General features: G+C 38.1%; 1 protein-coding gene across 2 annotated transcripts; it reads right to left on the reverse strand.

Annotated features, from left to right (window-relative positions):
• Positions 1 to 253: 253 nt before the first annotated feature.
• On the reverse strand, positions 254 to 18,474 carry Plk4 (polo like kinase 4). 2 transcript variants are annotated; one of them, XM_008823683.3, is made up of 16 exons: positions 18,201 to 18,474; positions 17,464 to 17,559; positions 16,334 to 16,429; positions 16,143 to 16,257; positions 12,789 to 13,800; positions 11,619 to 11,716; positions 8,435 to 8,802; positions 7,380 to 7,484; positions 6,715 to 6,817; positions 6,016 to 6,165; positions 5,108 to 5,241; positions 4,919 to 5,010; positions 4,134 to 4,275; positions 3,377 to 3,505; positions 2,739 to 2,845; positions 254 to 540 (listed from the first exon to the last, which is right to left on the reverse strand). In XM_008823683.3, the coding sequence occupies exons 1-16, from the start codon at positions 18,228 to 18,230 to the stop codon at positions 438 to 440; spliced, it is 2,880 nt and encodes a 959-aa protein (XP_008821905.1). In that variant the 5' UTR covers positions 18,231 to 18,474; the 3' UTR covers positions 254 to 437. The 2 variants fall into 2 exon arrangements, with proteins under 2 accessions (XP_008821905.1, XP_029414835.1); XM_029558975.1 differs by lacking the exon at positions 18,201 to 18,474 and adding an exon at positions 17,690 to 18,076.
• Between the last annotated feature and the right edge of the window lie 2,968 nt (positions 18,475 to 21,442).

Genomic DNA, 21,442 nt, shown 5'->3' on the forward strand with positions numbered 1-21,442 from the left:
CTACAAAAATAAATATAAAACAAATATACATGTTTACATGTTACTTATATATAATACATTATTTACATATTCAAAAATTGCAAAACTAGGGCATGTTTTATCCATGATTTTCAATATGCCTAAACAGTAAACAATAAAAGCACAAATACACCACACACCACTTAAAATTTTTGCTCTGAAAAAAATTGTTCGATACAAAAAGCTTAAGGATATTATGTACTTGGAAAAAAATTAGGTGTTTTTATATCCACTATATTTGGGAACGAAAATTTCATTCTATTTTGTTCTCAGCATATATTCTATTCTTACAGAATAGATTAAAATTCTGCTTAATACAAAGGCTTTCTGAAGTTATAGTAAATTTAAAAAAAAAAATCACTTTACTTGAAAGCCAACCAAAAAGTTATTTATTAAATGCAGATATCTGAAAGCTTTAATTAATGAAAACTAGGAGTTGGATTAGAAAACATCAGAAGGATGGAAGAAAGACACTGTAATTTCTGCTTGATGTACTCTGGTAATTTTTCATTTTCTCCATACCTAAATGAAGCAAAAAACAAACAAACACAAACTTCATTAGTTGGTTCTTATAGAATACCCCAAAGTAGAAATTCTCTAATAATTCTTTAATGATAAAAGGTATCTCAAGAACATATACTCTTACTAGGATTCCTGTATCATGTGATACATACCCAGATTGTTTTTCTTTTAAAAATCAAATTTTAGACATATTTAAATAAGAAGAAATCTAGAAAATGGAACTGATTTTATAATTCCTACAGGGAGCTATAAATCCAGATTCCTCATTAAAGTCCTTAACTCTAAAAATATTACACTAAAATTATGAACATTTTCCCATTAAATATTAACAAATTCTTCTGATCTCGACATTCCACTCATGTTACATGTGCATCAGCCCACTTCCTACAGCATTTGAAATGCAATAGGTACTTCTCAGCGTGAAGAGCACGTTTAAGCACTGTAAATGTTCTACCTCCTTTTAATAAATTAAGGGTTACATATGGAAACAAAATAACTGCCTGTTCTTGCTATTGCCAGATACCTTATTTTCTGTATGATGCCTGATACATATATTCATACAGAATGAATATAGTTGGTCTTTTGGAATTCTCATGGCATGGGTTCCAGAACCCTCCATGATAGTAAAACTGAGGGATGCTCAAATCTCTTGTATAAAATAGCACAGCATTTGCATATAGCCCATACATTTCCCCAAGTATTTGTAATGCCAAATACAATGTCAATCTTCTATCCATAGTGTACTATTTAGAAAATAACAAGAAAAAAAATTCTGTATATACTCAGTACAATTTTAATTTTTGTAAATTTTATACATCTTTTTCATATTTAGACCACCTCCCTTATCTGCACATCTCTCATAGCCACTGACCCCCCACCAGATTTCTTGCATTCTGTGATATATATCAATGCCAATATTATTCAACAACAGTTAGACCAAATTTTAAAAAAATGATAAAATTCATAAAGGCATAGCCCGGATCTAGCCTGACTGGTCTTCCTGGATTCACCTATTGCTGAGACCAGCTATAACTATTCTTTTACTATTATTATTATCCCTTACTTACTACAATGTTTTTTAAGCTGTACCCCACAATTCTAATAGGTTTAAAACATGCTGCTATAAATCAGCTGACAAAGGCATATGTAGTGACCCCTGTCCCCACTTGTCCCTTAAGGACAATAGCATCCTGGGAGCAGACTGATTAGACAGCTGTTGCTGGAATGCTGGGACAGGTTATCTGCCCCCTCCCCTCCCTAATGTTTCTGCATATATCAAAGGAGGTTCATTACTGGGCCAGTGACAACAGCTCTGGGTATGCTGTGCTGTTTTCTTACTGTTATGATGGAAGAATTCCTGTGTTTTGCAGTGCTTGAGCATTTATCATAGGTAAACTGTGTGAACTTCAAATGCAAAGGAATTCTACCGCTTGAGAGGACTATGGGTAGATTATTCATACCACCTATCCAACATTCAGGTAGATAATCACAACATGAGTATTAAAAATTAAGAACTGCTATGCCAGGTGTGGTGGCGCATGCATTTAATCCCAGCACTTGGGAGGCAGAAGCGGGCGGATCTCTGTGAGTTCAAGGCCAGCCTGGTCTACACAGTGAGTTCCAGGAAAAAAAAAAAAAAACCTGCTAGTAATAATGAACAGTGGAAATAATTACCAAAACATTGTGGGGTTTTTGTTTGGTCTTTTTGAGACAAGGTCTCCCTATAGCCCCAGCTGGCCTAGAACTCTATGTAGACGAGGCTGGCCTTGAAATCAGAGATCTGCCTGCCTCTGCCTCCTGGTCAAAATAATAGTTTTTTAATTATTTTTTGGTCTGTTTAAGACAGGGTCTCCCTGCAGCCCCAGCTGGCCTGGAACTTGCTCTGTAGACCAGTCTGGCCTCGAACTCACAGAGATCCACCTGCATCCTGAGTGCTGGGATTAAAAGCGTGCGCCACCACACCCGACCCTGTTTTTTATTCTTATTTTTTTGGTCTTTTTGAGACAGGATCTCCCTATAGCCCCAGCTGGTCTGAACTCCCTATGTAGACCAGGCTGGCCTTGAACTCACAGAGATCTGCCTGCCTTGGCCTCCTGGGTGATGGGATTAAAGACATGCACCACAACGCCTGGCTAACAATATTTTTTAAATCATTTATTTCAACATACAGAGAAAGCAAAATTATAGCAAGAACTTACCTAGTAGTTTGACCATTTGGTGATGTATAACTGATAGAAGATACTCCTGCTTGTACGACCAATTGTGAACCATCATTAAACTGAACCCACACAGCTCCACTAGTTAGCTAGAAAAGCAAGCATAGAAAATGACTATACAGAAGTCGACTTAAGAACTTAACTGACATGTGTTCTGTATAATTTTATTCACTCATTTAGTATTGAAGACAGGCTTCACCAGGTATCCTAGACTTGCATCAATCTCATGCCTGTCTCTGCTTCTTGGTTACAGGGATCCTAGGCATGTGCCATCAACCTCAACCCACTAGCAGTTTTAAAAACAACTACTGGGGCTAGAGAGATGGCTCAGTGGTTAGAGTACTGACTGTCTTGCAGAGGACCCAAGTTCAATTCCCAACACCCACATGGCGGCTATGAACCATCCTTAACTCCAGTTTCAGGGTATCCGATGCCCTCTTCTGACCACTAAGGGCACCGCATGACATGGGTGCAGCTACCTACCTACATGAAGACAATAAAATCAAACACATAAAATAAAAATTGCAAAAAAAAATTTTTTTTTAAAGGCCAAAACTTTTACATTATTGGATAGTTGTTTAATCACTGTGAAGACCAAGCAATTCATAGAAATTTCTCACCTGTGTAGCCCAACCAACATTTTTCACAAAAACAGATTTCAAAAGCTGTGCAGACTTAGGAAGACTTGGAGAGGAGAAGCTAGCTCCTGGGGCTGTAGTTGTATGGCCAAGTCCTTCAGTTGTAGTATTCTACAAACAGTAGTGGAAGATAAGCCATTTTCAGTATAAGATTACTGGATTTTCATGAGTTTAAATAAAATTTTCTAAAAAGAAAAACTACTTTTAAGATACCACATTATTGAAAGTAAGGAAAATACAAAAAAGGGAAAGCAAATCATATTTTTTGTTTTCATTTTGGTACACTTCTTTCATCTCTAAAACATTTTTTCATAGCTGTAAATCAGAGTATGTATAGATGTCTGGGCATAGAGATACAGACTAGTTTCTTAAACATTATATTCTTTTCCATAGACAGTCTCCATTGGCATGGTAATTCACTGAATAAATACCTGTATATTAAACCATGAGCCTATTGCAGGCAGTAAGGCAGTTGATAGCATGTAAAAGGTCCTTTGTCTTGTCCAAAGAGCTAATATAAGCCTGAGGTTCAAGCAGATAGTATGGGAAAGTAGCTCAGAAAGAGGCTGGAACAGCAAGACATCTTTCTTTGCTTTTTGTGTGGTGCTGAATATCTAACCCAGGGAACTGCACATGCTAAACAGGGATATGTGTTACTAACTCTACATCTTAATTTTACATAAAGGCTCTAGGTATCACTGAAGGGTCTAAAGTACATAAGTGACATGTATTTACTCACAGGATTGAGTATTGGTGCCTGTGTTGAAAAAGCCACACTGTTTGCCATCAATCTATTCGATGATGGTTGGTCTCTCTGTGAGTAGCTTGGGTCCATGGGAGGTAGTGATAAGGCTTTAGGTGAACTAGTATTGCCAGGTTTTCTGAAGGAAAGAGAAATATCCCAATACAGTTGCTTAAAACTTTTAACCTAAAGAAAACTAAACATTTAGTTTTAAAATTTTTATTCATATACTTGTGTGTGTGAGCACGTGTGCACAGGGAAAGGGGAGGGTGATGTGAATGTGTAGGTGTACATATGCCCCAGAGTGGAGGTCAGAGGACAAGTTTGTGGAGTTGGTTCTCCCTTTCACTTTTACTTGGGTTTCAAGGATCAAGCTCAAGTTGTTAAGTTGGAGCAAACACTTTTACCCACTGGATCCTCTCATTGATCCTATAGTTTTTTTTTTTTTTTTTTTTGGTCTTTTTGAAACAGGATCTCTCTGTAACCCCAGCTGGCCTGGAACTCACTGTGGATCAGGCTGGCTTTCAACTCACAAGGATTCGCCTGCCTCTGCCTCCTGAGTGCTGGGATTAAAAACGTGAACCACCATGCCAGGCTGCCTATATTGTTTTTTTGAAACAGGGTAACGTCCAACTCTTTCAGCCTCTACCTCTTGGGTGCTGGATTATAGGGTTGTGTCATCATGGTTCAACTCTCAAGATCATTTATAATATAAACACCAAATTGCTTCTCAAAAACGTATCTTACATATGTTAGGCATGTTAAAAAATTCAAACATTTACCTTCCTACTATAATTGGGAAAAACGAAGAACTCCTACTTTTCTTTTCCTCTTCTGAGATAACAGATTCCAGCGCTAAACAAATACGATGACCCTATTACAAAAAGGAATGCTTTCCATCAACATTGAACATTTCACTACTTTAATCTGTGGTCATTAATTGGATGAAAAACCCGTAAGTATGTAACTACCTCATTAGCTTGGTCCACATATATTTTCATTTCTTCTTTTAAGCTAGTAACTTCATTTTCATTTTTTAAAGTGTAAGATTTCCCAGTCTTTTCTATCACTTGAATTAAATCTTCTGTTTTGTGTATTTTGGCCCCTAAAAAATAAGCATAAAAGTACTCTTTTATCAGTTCTTTATGTATTCCTAGATTGATATTCATTGTCATCCTAGTACAATATAATATTCATTTGTTGATCATTAGTAAACTGAAACTCTCAAAAACCAGCAAATATGAGGCATTGTTTTCTTTTCTGGCATATATCTGCTCTGACACCTTTCTGACATTTGAATAAAGTCACTGCTCTCATACACAAGTGGAGCACAGCTACAATAGTGTGTGCTCTGATGTGTGCATGGGAACCTTTCATGGAGATTTACAGTTAAAATGTAATTCATCTCGAATATTCACAGAAAGAGGTTGTCTGTTAAATCCTATCTTTATGCCACATTAACATGGGCTTTATCCATTTGAGTTTCTAATAAGAAACAGACTTTTGTCTTTTTTATGCCATCAATCGATACAGAGCTAAGGAGGCACAGACGACTAGCATTATAAAAACCACTATTATAAACTGTTTATAGGAGGGCATATAGAAATAAATTTAGGAGCTAGAAAGATGGCACAGTGGTTAAGAACACTGACTGCTCTTAGAGGACTTGGGTTTGATTCCCAGCACCCACATGGTGGCTGTCAACCATCTGTAACTCCATTTCCAGGGGATCCAACACCCTCTTCTGTCCTTTCCAGGCACTGCACGACAAGGATGCGCTTGCATATATGCATGCAATACACGCATACACATAAAAATAAAGGAAAAAAAAAGGAATAAATAAATTTAGATTCTACATTTTGCCATGTAGTATACTCACCATCATAAAACCAAACCTCAAAATCAGCACCAGGAGAATTCTCCATCAAAATACATTTAGCATATCTTGTAAAGTACGTGATTTTGGGAGTTTTAGATCTCACAAGCTGTATAAATCTGGAAGCATACTGGTATTTTCGCCAGTATTTTTCTAAAGGGAAAAAAGTTATCTAACATTAAGAAAGAGTTGACTTAACACAGTTGTATCTCTATCAATTCCTGTTAAGGTTAGAAAAGTTTTCTTGTTTCTAAAAGTGACTCCAATCAAGTTGCACTATTCAGTATTTATTTCTCCAAATCACAATTTCCAGAAGCTTAACAAAGAGTTAAATTCAGTTAGCCACAATCACACATGATCATTCACATATTAGTGCAATGACTTCAAATGTCTAATTTTTCAAACGTCTGGATTTCAGGTGTCTAGTTTTTACTAGATATATACATAGATATCCTATGTTGAAATTTTGAACATGATCATGGATAGATTAGTAACTAAACAAGTGCACAGATTACATGCTGTATTACTAACATTTCAGTCAGTTTCATGGCCACACAGCATAGGACAGTAAACAATGGATTAGTAAAATCTACCAGATCTTACCAAATATGACCATGACCTACAGCCTGAAACCAAGATATTCACAATCATATTTATCCACACAGACTTTATGTAAACTGATTTCCTTGTAAACATACATACCTGGTAAACTGTCAAAGCTGTACCTACTGATGTTGTCAGTAGGTGAGGGTGGTCTGTCAGCAAGAGGAAAGCCTCTTCCATCATTTGGATAATAAACAGTGATCTGACAAAAAAAATAATTAAGACTTTTAACTGTATGCCATTAGGTACTATACTTTGTTAACAGAAAGTACACAAAGGGTTTAATATTAAACATTAATTTTAGGAAAAACATTAATTTTCAGGGAAGTATTAAAATAGTATTTTATACCCAAACTTTAGATTTTGTTACTAGTTATATTTATTTTTATTTACTTCTGGCAGTAGTTAAGAACTGAACTCAGAGCATCATGCATGCTAGGCTAGTGCTCTACCACTGAGCTACTACAGCCCAGGTCTACTAATTATTTTTATTTATTACTTTTTTGGTCTTTTTGAGACAGGGTCTCTCTGTAGTGGGGCTGGCCTGGAACTCATTATATAGACCAGGCTGGCCTTGAACTCAGAAATCCATTTGCCTCTGGTAATTATTTTTAAAAACCACATTAATAATACTTAATATGCTTAGTATGAATTTCAATTTGCGAATCCAAAGATGCTAACAGATTAACATACCATACTGTAAAATGAACTGGAATGCTAAATGTTTAAAGTGATAACCTTTAGTTTTAAGATAGTGACATTACCATAGTCCCATCACTAGATATCTGAAGAACTTCTTTCACATACTCTTCAGATGTATACTCTTTCAGAAGCTCCACACATACCTCCTCTGAATCAAGGATGCTCACCTCGAGAAAAAACAAAAATCAATTTAAATATTTATTAGAATATCTCTGGCACACAATAGTTAAAGAGAAAAGTACTCAATCACAGCAGAAATAAATACTGAAGTCAAAAATCCAATTACTGCTTCACTTCAAGTGTCTTGAACACAGGTGTACTTGAGTACAAGTGTGAGCCAGAAGGTAAAGTTGAGAATGTGTAATGAAGTGTGAAATGATACACAATGAGCCGAAATAAAGCAGAACGTAGGGTAGGAAACAGGACTCTGAAGACACTAGGAAGCCAAACAAAGGGAAGACAGAGAAACATGGGAAACAAGGAACAAACAGAATGAAGATGGATTAAAAAGAAAGTTATTCCCATATATACTTGTCAAATTCTAAACATAAAAGTGCTCATTCTTTTTCTTTTCGGTTGTTTAAAAAAAAAGAAATGAAGCTGTATACTGAGTTGAACTGAATTAAATGTAGAAATAAAAGCTAAACAACAGGGCTAATACTGAATATCAATTCACTGACTAAAGTTGTCAATAAAGAATTTAACAAAGCATATGGCCAATATTATTTCTTAATTTCTTATATTTAAATCTACCTTTAAAAATCAGTAATTTAAAGTTCCAAACTTAATCAGTATCAACTTACTACTCTTAAAAAGCTAGAAGGAATACTAGGAAAAGTGGTACACACCTGTGATCACAGCAGTCCTGAGACTAAGAGGGAAGGATCATGAATGTGAGGCAAGTCTGGACTACCTGACCAAAAACTTTGTCTCAAAAACACAAAAAACCCCCAAATAACAACCCCCAAACTAGAGAGGAAGCAAGTAATATTTTTTCTCGCTTATCAAGCAATACCTCAAAGTCCACAGACATAATAGGAAACTAGAAATACCATTTCTCAAGAATTCCATACCAAAGAAAATGTCAAACAGTAACTTAGAAAAATAATAGACATACCACAGCCTTTTTGGTTTTCTGTCTGATTGGTTTTAATCTGTGAGCAATCAAAGGAGAAGTAATGCTTCGTAAGCTCTGTTTCTGGTAACCCAATGATGACTCCATATTCCTAGTCTTGACTGGTTCAGAATGGGGATGCAAGCCCACAATGGGTTCTTGATGCATGATTTCAGGTTTACTGTGATGTCCGGTCATGTACTTCATGGTATTCAGCTGCTTTACAGAATGTACATTATCAGATGGGTCAGAGTTCTTGCTGGCTCTTGTATCAGTCCAAGCATTTCTTAATGGGTCCTGCAAATCTGGATAGCCCTGGAAGTCCTTGTTTGGGCTAATCGTGTTATGCTGAGTAGTTTGTCCTAAATGAGCTATAATTATAATACACATTGAAAAAACTAGTTTAATAAAAACTAGAAAGTAAAATAATGTGCTGATTATAATAGCATTTTCTTAAAACAAGAAGTCTAAAAAACATTAGTGTATCATATTCAGTAGTCTCTTGAAATCAATAAATTGTAGCTGCTCTTCCCAATGGGGGAGGAATGTATAATTATGTGAGATGATAAATATGCTAATTTTTTGCACAATAAGCATTTTCCTATATATGTGTAACATTACTGTACATCTTAAACATATACAATAAAATTTATCTTTAAAGCCAGGCGTGGTGGCGCATGCCTGTAGTTCCAGCACTTGGGAGGCAGAGGCAGGAGGATCTCTGTGAGTTCAAGGCCAGCCTGGTCGACATAGTGAGTTCCAGGACAGCTGGGGCTACAGCCTGTCTCAAAAAAAAAAAAAAAAAAAAAAAAAAATTTATTTTTAAAAAGTATCAGGAAAATCAGTTCCTAACTTTTTAATAAATAAGAACTTTAAGATAATGACATAAAAAGACAGTAGTAACTTTAAAAGAACACTTTAAGGTAGATTGAGGAAATACCTTTAATATTCCTAAGACCACAAAAACTATACTAATATGCAATGACTTTTTCAATCAAAGCAAAAACTAGTTACTATGTCTAAAGAAATCCAATATCTCAACAAAAGCAGTTTTCATGAGTTCCCAAATAATCATTCTACATAAGAAAAATATATAAACTTCCTCTCTTTAAGCTAAGGATTATCCCATTCTGAAAAATCATTTTCTAAGTTAAAGACTTAGAAAATGTGCAACTAAAAGCATAAACACTGACTAGCTTTAATGTCACCAGTACTTAATATTACAAATGTATTTGTACCAAGATATTTAAAAAGTTCTGCTAAATTTTATCAATTTATATTTTACATGATTTTAGAGCTCATGTTGTCATTTTTTATTTTTATGTGTATGAGTTTATTGACTGTATGTATGTAAATGCACCTGTGTCATGCAATGTCTGCAGACATCAGAAGGGGGTGTTGGATCACCTGGAACTGGGAGTTAAGGACAGTTGTTAGCTGCCATGTGGGTGTTGGGAATCAAACCTGGGTCCTCTGCAAGAGCAATCAGTGTTCTTATCTGCTGAATCATCTCTCTAGCCTACATTATCATTTTTAAGGGGTCTTAAATAATTATAGAAAACTCATTAAGGTAAATTTTAATTATCATATTCATTTCTATTTTTTTGCGACAGGGTTTTTACTTATGTACCCTAGATAAACTGGAAGTCACAGTCCCTGCCTCAGCCTTCTAAGTGCTAGGATTAGAGGAATGGGTTACCATGTCCAGTTCTTAGTTTTAAAAAGGCCTTAGATGGATTATACAGAATTCTTATTTTTCAATATTGAACTCTTAGAATTTTTTTTATTCAATTTTTAAAAAAATGACTCATTAAGGCTTCTTGTCCTCCAAATGCCATTACAACAGAAAATATTTTCTTTCCAGTGAAACCTTTCCATGGTCTCACTATGCAGCACTGACTGGCCTGGAAAATACTCCATTGGCCAGGCTGGCCTCATATTCAGAGAGATATCTGTCTGCCCCTGACTCCTGAGTGTTGGGATTAAAGGTGTGCGCCACCACGGCTGGCCTGGGAAAATACTTTCTATCAAGTGAGATACTTTAAACCTAAAAAAAAAATTTGTTTTTTCTGTGTATGAGTGTATTGCCTGCATATAGATAGGTGCGCCCATGTCATGCAATGCCCTCTGAGGTCAGAAGAGAGCGTTGGATCCCAAAACTGAAGTTGCAGATGGTTGTTAGCCTCTATGTGGGTGCTGGGAATCGAACCCAGGTCCTCTGCAAGAGCAGTTGGTGCTCTTAACTGCTGACTCATCTCTCTCCAGTCCCTTAAGTAAGATACTTTAAAATTAGAGCAGCGTGACTTAAAAGACTATTTCACCATCTCAGACAAGTCCGTATTACCAAATAAACACACCTATAAATAAACACTAGAGTACAAGATTATGTACAGGGCAGTTTTACAGTTAAAAATAAACAAGTTACCAAAGTACAAATGGTTAGATTAGTTCTCTTTTAGGGTTCTGAAAATCATACATCTCTTTAAAAAAATCCTCTACTTAATTACAGCCATATTCTGCACTCTGGAGACAATACTTAGTGAAACATGATCTCCTCCTCCTCTCCATATGCTGTCTTTGAATTCTCTTTTCTCATCACTATATCTCACCCACCTTCTGTGAATATCAGTCTTTAATGAGGGTGACTTGATCTCTACTCTTTAATTACATCCTGAGGAGAGCTACTTAAAATGTTTAGGTTCTTTTAGCTGTTTATCTCAATGTAAGGTTTTGTTGGCAGACTAAAATTCCCGTATCAGCAGCTTCTACTTACAAATTAGATCAAGTATCTTTTGGCTTACTTTGTGGACACTGATAACAGGTGTTTTTGACAAAGGGAAAACCAGAACAGAAGGCTTCAAGGTAAAGCCTGAGCCAGGACTACTTGGGTTAAGACTCTTGGCTCCTCTACTTAATCACTGACTCCAGGAGCAAATTGAGTTCTATGTACAATTAACATATATACCATTCAGGTATAAATGGTTTTCTTCTATTTTTAATAAAAAATTAATAAACTAATCATATACATTAGCTATTAATGATGTAGGTGATATGTCATCAGTTTATTATTGGAATAGTTTCATTGAAATTTACTGAAAATATTTTCTTAGTTAACACAAACAGAAAACTGCAATGTTTAGCAGGTATCTGGGTTAAGATATAATTAAATATTTCATTAAAAACTTACCTTTTATTTGCAGATTCCCAAACCACTGTTGTACCATGTCCATTTGAGGTGTCTGGTCTGAAAATGGCAAAGCTTTTCCTGGACAATGACGGTTGGAACTAAGGGGGAAAAAATCCCATAAAACAGTAAAAAATTATCAGGCAACCTTTATATTCGGGGGAGGGAGGGCAGTTAAGGTAGGGGAGTTGGAGACAGAACCCAGTGTCTCAAACATGCTCTGTCAGAGCTAATTCTTACTCCCTAGACAATATTTTGAGATAGAAATACTAGAAAAAGAATTTTAAACACCTGAAATTTTAGAATAAGTGTAGAAAACAATATTTACATAACTAAGCCATCTTTAAAATTCCTATGCCAAAATGCCATAGCACTATTTCATCCCTATATGGCTACTGCTCTTTTTTTTGTTTTTGTTTTTGAAGCAGGGTCTCCCTGTAGCTCCAGCTGTCCTGGAACTCACTATGTAGACCAGGCTGGCCTTGAACTCACAAAAATCCACCTGCCTCTGCCTCCTGAGTGCTGGGATTAAAGGTGTGCACCACTATGCCCAGCTATGGCTACTGCTCTTTTTATGATTTATAATTTTTAAATTCAAACATACAAAAGATCAGACAAAAGAAAACAAAACAAAACTAGGCACTTTAAAAAAAACTCTTTTTATATTAGAAGCAGTTGGTACCACTGCTGCTCCTCACTCAGGTTCAGCTTTCCTCTACACACATTAGAGTTCATGTTTGATAATGGCACGTGTTAGAGAACTGTTCCAAATAAAATTTTAAAACTACATATTTTCAGAAATTAAACACATGCTATAAACCCCATTTATGAATATATATTTTGCAGGGCTGAGGACTGAACTGAGGGTACTGTACATGCAACTGCTACGCCACTAAGCTTATCACCAGCCTACACTCATTTTTAGGAGACCATAACCAAATTAAATGACAAATTTGTTATTTGTTATCAACCTATGCTGGCTTCAATTGCATGATCCTCCTGCCTCTGCCTCCCAAGTGCTGAGATTACTAACCTGTTCCATCATGCTCAGCTCAAAAATCCTAGTTTGACAAACATCTACATTTTCATAAATCTTATTTAGGTGCAGCTTCATATTTGCGCTAGTACAATGTTTACCAGAAAACAAAATCCTTTGAATACATTTATCCTTACCCTGTTTGGTCCTTATCAGGTCTTTCAAAAGATCCACAACTACTGGCTATTTTGTCTTGAAAGAAGTTAAAAACATTGACATTATTGTTGGTAGGTGAGTACTGCTCTTCGTTTTCATCTAGTGATCTTCTGGGCTTTGAAAGCATCTCTACTGAGTGGCATCTTCCCATTGAGTAAGTTTTTGCCCGAGACTGAGTAGAATTGCTGGATCGGTCTGAGGAATGAGCTCTACGCAGGTATCGAGAATGTGGCCTTTCTTCTGCATCTTCGATTACTCTTCCTCTGCCACTATTACTGGTTTCTTGTTCTTGGGTTCCCCACTGAGTACAAAAACTGCTTCCATCTCCAGAAGAAAAGTCACTTGAATTTTTTTTTTGAAAAACAGTCATTTTATTTGGAAGTGGTTGACTAATCACAAGTCTTCTTCTGTCAAGTAAACTACCACTTACACTGGTACTGGAAGAAGCTGTAATTGTGGAAATTGTGGCATGTCCACTATCCATTGAGTCTTCTACAGTCCCTAAGTCTTTACTTTTTGCTGAAAGATTTTGGGACATAAAAGGATGGTCCAACACTGAAGACAGACTTAACCGATCTGCGGGATTTCTACGAAGTAACTGGTGAATAAGGTCCTTGGCCTCTCTTGACAAAAAAGCTGGCATTTCATAATCTGCCAATACTACTTTATTCAATGTGTTCTTGACTGTATCGGTATCAAAAGGTGGTCTACCAATCAGTAATGTATAAAACATACATCCTAATGACCAAATATCAGATTCAAGTCCATGTGGACTTCTAGTTGCAATTTCTGGTGATATGTAATTAGGAGTCCCACAAAGTGTATAGTGCTTTTCATGTGGCATTTTCAATTGTGTTGCCAGTCCAAAATCTGCAATTTTTATATTCATATTACGAGTAAGTAAGATGTTAGAGAGTGTGAGGTCCCGGTGTAATATGCCATGAGAATGAAGATACAACAGTCCTGTGATGATCTGGTGCATGAAGTGACGAGCTGTGACGATGAAGAAAAGAAAACTCAGAATTCAAAAAATCTGTAAGGTTCAATGTTGTTTGGAATACACTATAAACCCCAAGTTTATATACCAGAGTATTACATTAAAATACTGCATGCACCTTAGATTTATCAACCCAATAACCACTCTGGTGATACATTATCTGATTCCCTGGAAGAAAACCAAGCACTACTTTTTTGGGGTCTTTTTGAGACAGGGTCTCCCTGAAGCCCCAGCTGCCCTGAAACTCACTATGTAGATCAGGTTAGCCTCTAACTCACAGAGATCCACCTGCCTCTGCCTCACTCCTTTTAATTTTTGTCCTTTCCATCTGATGAAGTTTCTACAAAGGTAAGAGAAGCTAAATTTTACAGCTGAAGGTGTTAGGGTAACCGTATGTACACAAATTAAGGAAATTTATAATTATACAAAAAATTCATAAATATATACTTATAAAAAAGCAAAAAAGCTTCTTTATTGTCTCCCAAACTCCCCCCCACCCCAAAATATTTACTGTAAATATTTTTGGCATGTACATGTGTCTGTGGTGTGCACATGTATGCATATTCACTTATGTGTGAGCAGGTACATGTACTTGGGAGACCACAGGTTGATGTTCAGTGTCTTCTATAACTACCTATACATTAAGGCAGGGTCTCTCACATGAACCCAGAACTCATTCTGCTAGTTTACCTAGTCAGCTTGCTTGGGGGATCCTCTCTCGAGCTCTGAAATTCTTGGAATTATAGGAAGGTCACCATATCCACCCAGTACATGTAACACACAGGTGTGCTAAGGGTCTGAACTCTGATCTTCACACTTGCTTAAGCAAAAGCTTCATACACCGAGCCATCTCCCCAGGCCCCACTTTAAACATTTCATATATTGAATTTTTTTGTTTTTGTTTTCTTGTCTTTTTGAGACAGGGTCTCCCTGTAGCCCCAAATGTACTGGAACTCACTATGTAGACCAGGCTGGCCTCGAACTCACAAAGATCCGCCTGCCTCTGCTTCCCAAGTGCTGGGATTAAAAGTGTGTGACACCATGCCCGGCATATTGAATTTTTTGTCTTGCACGTATGCACACACACACAAAATCACATTATGAGAAATGTTTCTAGGCTGGGCGTGGTGGCCCATGCCAGGGCAGAGGCAGGTGGATCTCTGTCAGACTGGTCTACATAATGAGTTCTAGCCCAGCTGGGGTTACAAGGAGACCCTGCCTCAAAAAGACCAAAAAAATTAAATAAATTAAAAAAAAAAAATAAGAGAGAGAAATGTTTCTAACATTAAAAAAAATGGTACGGAAATAATTTCATCAGTTTTTCGTCACTCCTATTGAATCTGAGCATCTTCTCATGTTTACTGGTTATCTGAATTTTCTCTTTTGTGAACACTCTCATATTCTCTAGTTTCTTATTTAATTATCCTTTACTTTTTAGGTACACTTTAAATTTACTATAAAAATGTGGAACATGTAGACTACTACACTGAAGCTCCTTTAGCTTATGACTTGACCTCTTAAAGTATGGAATCATTTAGATGCTTACTCCCCAGGGTATTTTGAAGTAGTAAATGGCTTCAATGTTTACTTGTGCTTGATTTAGAAACTAGTCTAAAAAGTTTTCCAAATTTGAAAGGATATATAGTAAATTGCTAACAGTGATTTAACTTAAAACGTTTTGGAGGACAGAAGAAAGCTAAGAAATGTATTACTCTTGTGTAATATTTGGTTTCTAAGAAGTTCCAGCTTTTGAAGGGCCTCTTTTTATAGGCTAAAGTAACAATTGAAATAGCTTCACTTGAGGTGGGAGACATGCTTCAGCAATGTGACGTATGTACTGCTCTTGTAGAAGACCCAAGTTATGTTCCAAGCACTTTGGGCTTTCTCAGGCACCTGCACTCACACATGCGCACACACGGCAGTCATATACATACACATGATTTAAGACACAAATCTTTAAAAAATTTTTTCCTAAATATTACAAAATATTTTTTTCCTAAATATTACATTTTCAGGCTGGAGAGATGGCTCAGCAGTTAAGAACACTGGTTATTCTTGCATGAGACTTGGGTTCGAATCCCAGCACCCACATGTCAGCTAACAACTGTCCGTAACTCCAGTTCCAGGGGATCTGACAGCCTCTTCTGTCCTCTGCGGGCACTACACGACACGGGTGCACTTGTCTACATGCAGGCAGGACATGCATACACATAAAATTAAAAAAAAAAAAAAAGGACATTTTCAAAAGCACAAACAAAACAAACAAAAACCCCAAACAAACAAACAAAAAGTGCCCCCTCCAAAAAAAAGTAAAGAAAAAAAAGGGAAAAAAACCTACCTTCACTTTCTGAGAAAGGTTTCATTCTATTTTTTAGGTACCTGTTCATTTCTCCATTGTGGCACATTTCTAATACCAGATACACATAATTGTTATCTTCAAAATAATTATAAAGCTGAAAGGGGAAAGAGCATAGTAAATTATAATATACACTCACCTTTCTTAACTAGTTCTATACACCTTATCCTTACCTCCAAAATGGAAGGGTGTTTCAACTGGCAATGTATTTTCACCTCATTTTGGACTCGCTGCACCATCCCAGCTTTGTACATAGCTTTTTTATCTATCTGAAAATAAGAGAGGCCACGTTTTTTTTTATTTTTATGGTGCTGGGAATTGAACCCAGGGCTTTGTGTATGTTAGAAGAAAGCATTCTATTAAACATAATTGATAAACTCTCAAACATGAAACTGCTAAAAGTAAACTTTTAAAAACTGTCTGAAGTCCTTTTGTATTTGTCTTTGAAGTCAACTTACTGTTCTCTACTCCTCATCCCTGCACCTAGCAGAGTGGATGGCAGAGTAGATGCTCAGTACGTCCAACGCATTTTAATATCCTCTTTTAACTTAAATAAAAGTACAACCATCCTATCTTTAAGAAATTCTAAATTTAGTCAAGCTTTAAAACAAAATTTCCTTTTCCTTTCCAGCTGGTTTAGATAAATAATTCTTTTGTATTGGGGAGGGAACCCAGGGCTTTATGCATGCTAAGCAAGTGCTCTCTCCCTCTGACCTATATTGCCAGCTAGTGAAATAATTCTTATTTGTATATGTTTATATTTCTATAAAACTTATTCTAACAATCAATTCTATTTTATTCCTTAATATCTCTCTCATCTCATGTAACATAGGCTTGCTTCAATCTCACTATGTCAAGGCAGAGGCTGGCCTTGGGCTTCTGATCCTCCTCTAACTCTTCAGTCTTGAGATTACAGGCAGAGATCAATATGCTGAATAATAATGGATTATGATAGAGCTATACATAAGTGTATTATTATTATAAAGAAATGGTTTGATTTCTACCCACTACCTTAAGTATTAATAACAACACATACCTGGTCCAGTGAACACTAATGAAGATAAAACCCTTACTTAAGCAAGGTTAACTGTTTCTTAAATAAATCTTTAAGCTCAACTGCTGCACCCATGACCATTGTCTTTGGCTATGCAATGTTTTTTTTCACACACACTAGAACAGAGAGGAGAAAGGAGAGAGAGGGACAGAGGAGGGAAAAGGCTGGTAGATAAATTTGACATTTTAAATTAGCATGCCTCTGCATTTCCTGGCAAAGTACAGGAAATGTTCACTAATACATTCTTACCATTTTGATTGCAACTTCCAAACCAGTGTGAATGGACTCAGCTCTGTAGACGCCCGCAAATGATCCTTTACCGAGCAGATTTCCAACCTTAAAATCCTTTAAAAATTAAAGATTATATGTGATGACTCACCGGATTAGAAAGTAAGAAAGACGGGTAAGGGCCGGAATAAAGAGGATAAAATGGGACAGGAAGGGAAATTTTACAAAGTTCAAGCAGGCATCACACCTCGATGCAGGTGCCTGGGGTGGAGGGCATCTTGACGCTCTGCGGGACTCCCTGGGCTCCAGCGGGCTTGAGACCAAGCACCCTCACAAGTTGCACCCTAACAAGTTGTTGCTGAGCCCGGCGCAGCGTCAGCTCGGCCCCCTCCTCTCCTCTCCCCCTCTCCCGCCGCCGCTCCCGCCGCGGTAACCGCCGCCCCTGGGGAGGAGGGGGGCGGCGCTGCTCCCAGAGCGCGGCAGCCCGGGCGGGAGAGGGGTCAGGAATCTGCGGGGAAGGGACAGGGGCAGGGCCCCGGCCACAGCTGGACGCGACATCTGCTCGCGGTGGCGCGCTCCCAGGCGGTGCTCCCAGGGGCGGGCCGCTCCGCCCCCAGCACCCGGCCATCCCACCTCACCGACATCCACCGCTCACACCCCTCAGCACCGAGCCTCCCCGCCCGCCTCACCTCGATCCGCCTTCAGCATTTTGCCCGCCCGCCCCTCCCCAGCCGCTCGGCGTCCCCCGCCCGCCTTACCTCGATCCTCTCCCCGATGCACGTCGCCATGTTCCCCAGCCGCTCGGGTCCCCCGGCTGGGCTGTCCCGCAGTCCCTCTGAGGCAGCGCTCCGAGCAGCCGACCAGTCTTGGCGCCCATCAGGCTGTCCTCTCTAGGCCGCCGCCGGCAACGCCGCCAACGCCTCGGAAAGGTCCAGGCGGCACCTCCGGAGGCCTGGGCGGCGCCTCTGCACACCCATTTTGAAAAACTCCCGCCGGTTGCTGAGCTAGCCAGACTGCCGGTGACGTCATACATCCGCCACTTCAGAGAGGCGGTGAGCGACGGGCATGCGCAGCAGATCTCCTTCTAGGCCTCTCTGCGCAAGGCAGGAAGTAGGCCGGGTGCCGGGTATTGAGGGGGAACCGTAGGCAAGTCCCTTGTAGTTAGACAAGCACTGAGACTGAGCGAACAGGAAACGTTAGATCTGGGACGTTTGGAACTGGTAGGTTATATCTTGTCCTTAAGAATGGCTTCCAGGTTGGGCGTGGTGGCGCACGCCTTTAATCCCAGCAGTTGGGAGGCAGAGGCAGATGAATCTCAGTGGGTTCAAGGCCAGCCTAGTTTGCATAGCAAGCTCCAGGGCAGCTGAGGCTACAGGGAGACACTCTCTCAAAAAGACAAAAAAAAAAAACAAAAATAAAATCAAAAAAAAAAAAGAATGGCTTCCAGTTCCACACATGGTTTTGAAAACTCGGGGCTTAGCTCAGGAGTACAGGACTAACCTAGTATGTACCCGGTCTTAACGGTTTTCTTCAGCATAGCTTTTAAAATGGAAAATGTTTAGAGGTGACATAAAGATAACAGGAAACGCATCATTTACCCTGCTTAGAACAGTTACACCTCTGTAACTTATTCCATTTCTTTAAAATAATGCATATGGTGCTTTAAGAACATGAATTTGTGTGTAGACAAAAATATCAATTCTGATTTAGGTAAAATAAGGGCTGGGGATCTACAGTGGTAAAATGCTTGCCTAGTATGCACAAGGCCATTGAGTTCCAGCCACCCCCTCTCCCCCACAATAGCAGATCCTAAAAGCCAGGGGTGCTGATGACTCATTACTGTAATTCCATACTCTAGAGACTGAGGCACGAGTTTGAGGCCTGCCCCGTGCTGTGCTAAATAGAAAGTTCCAGGTCAACCTGGGCTGCATAGAAAGGCACTGTCTCAAAACAAGTTATTCTGTGCAATATATGAGTGACTTAGGTGGAGGAACGGATTCAAGTTTCCTTGAAAAATATTCCGAAGAAAAGGTTGTAATGGTCTTTATAAGCACAGGAGAGGTAATCATGTATCACTATATTTAGTAAATATACAGTCAGGTTGAGGTAGGGGTCTGCTCTTCTACTTAATTGTCCTGAGAATGTTAGGTCAGATGTAGAAAAGATCAAAAGTAGTGACTTGCTTTCTGAAGGCAAAAGTAGTGCCTTTCTCATAAGCCTCCCTATGCCTTTTCTCCCGGCCTGCCTGTGCTTCATTTGGAGCAAGTGCTAGGTCCTCACTTTGATGTTATGAAGACCATCAGATCTCCTAGGTTCTGTAAATCTTGAGGAAAGTTACTGACTAGTAGGTTTTAGGACTTCTTTTTCAGTTCCTATTCCAGGAATAGCTAGCATTGTAGTTTTTATGACATGAAACACCTCTTTCCCTGGAGAATCTGAAAATAGTGAAAGGCAACAATTTTAATCCTGTTAGGTGGTTTTAGTCAGAGTATTATCTACAGCTAAGCTCAGAAGATACTAATATGCTGCTCAGTGGTTTCACCTCCAAATTAGTGTTTTTTGTCCTTCCTCCTTCCCTCTGTTTCTCTGCTCTCTCCCCTTCCCATCTCCCTGTGTCTTTTTCTTCTTTTCTATCATCTAGCTACACTGCTGATGTAGCACAGCCTGGCTTCACACACTGCCTTTCTTAATTTCTAAAGTCACCTAAAAGCAAGTACTGTAGTTTCTTCAGGAATGTTTATTTTCACATTTCGTTTTTTATTTTGGTAAATGAATGGATCAGGGGAACTTTAAGGTGGGGAAACTTGTACTTCTTGCAGATGAAACAGTTGTGGTTTTCAGGAAGGGTGTATAACAACCCAGATTCAGTGCGTGGGCTTATTTCTTAATTGACAGCTCTTCTACATTAATGGGTAAATATAATTTATCTAAATTTGTCTCCATGGAAACTGTAAAAAGAAGTCTTTGTTCAGAGAAAAGTCAACTCTCCTCCATTTCTGGCAACCTTACCTTAAAATTTCTATATTTTAGTGCTTAAGTTTGCTTTTTTTTTTTTTTTTTTTTTTTTTTTTGAGACAGGGTCTCCCAGTAGCCCCAGCTGGCCTGGCCTGGAACGCACTATTTAGACCAGGCTGACCTTGAACTCAGAGAGATTCACCTGCCTCTGCATCCCAAGTGCTGGGATTAAAAGCATGTGCCACCACAACCAGCTCTCAAGCAGCTTTCATTGAAATGTCACATCCCAATCTTCCAATTAGACTTCTGCTATTGATTTTTCACAAGTCCTTATAATTTACCATTACCCTTGGTTTTTAACTTTTTACTTTCAGATAATTTTGAACTGAAAGAAAAATTGTAAGCATAACAGAACTGTCTTTTACTCATATTTGCCAATGTTTAACATCTTGCACATTCAACATTCTTTGTAATGTATATGTTATGTAGTAATATATAAGCCTATTATTTAATTTGTACTAATAATTATAGAGTAAGTTACATAAACTATTCCTTCTAACCTTTACTTTCTTAAAAGCACAGAGAGCCTCTTAGGGATCTAGGGTATTGTTATTAGAAGTTACTGGGCTTTAATCTTCTATTCATATTCTGATATTGCCAAGCTTTTCAAATAGCTTATTTCCCCTCTAGTACAGATCTAGTGTGTCATCACGTATTGCATTTAGTTGTCATATCTATCCAGTCTCCTTTACTATGAAAGAATTCAAACTTTTACTGAGATTTCGGAAGCATAGTTGACAAGATTTCTATACTTGGATGATTTGATATACCCTGTGAAATGATTAAGCATATCCATCACACACCCTCTGCTTCCCTGTTGCTGTCCCCTTTGGTGCAGGACACCCAGTGCATTTGAGTGTATATGCGACCTTGTCTCAAAAAAAATTTTTTCATGCAAAATAAGGCATAAATAATAAAAGATGTCTTCCAGATACTTTGTTTAATTCCAGGTTAAAAAGAAAAACTGCCTTTTCTTTCAAACATT

The sequence above is a fragment of the Nannospalax galili genome, unplaced genomic scaffold (assembly GCF_000622305.1).
Source record: "Nannospalax galili isolate Female #2095 unplaced genomic scaffold, S.galili_v1.0 scaffold1109, whole genome shotgun sequence".
NCBI classification, from domain to species: Eukaryota; Metazoa; Chordata; class Mammalia; order Rodentia; family Spalacidae; genus Nannospalax; species Nannospalax galili.

Excerpts from the sequence above, each read along its gene's own strand:
- Plk4 (XM_029558975.1), bottom strand. The coding sequence starts at position 18,070 with ATGGCCGGGTGCTGGGGGCGGAGCGGCCCGCCCCTGGGAGCACCGCCT. Across the intron at positions 17,560-17,689 it reads CCCCAGGCACCTGCATCGAG|GATTTTAAGGTTGGAAATCT; the intron begins GTGTGATGCCTG and ends TAATTTTTAAAG. Across the intron at positions 3,506-4,133 it reads AGGCACCAATACTCAATCCT|AATACTACAACTGAAGGACT; the intron begins GTGAGTAAATAC and ends TACTGTTTGTAG.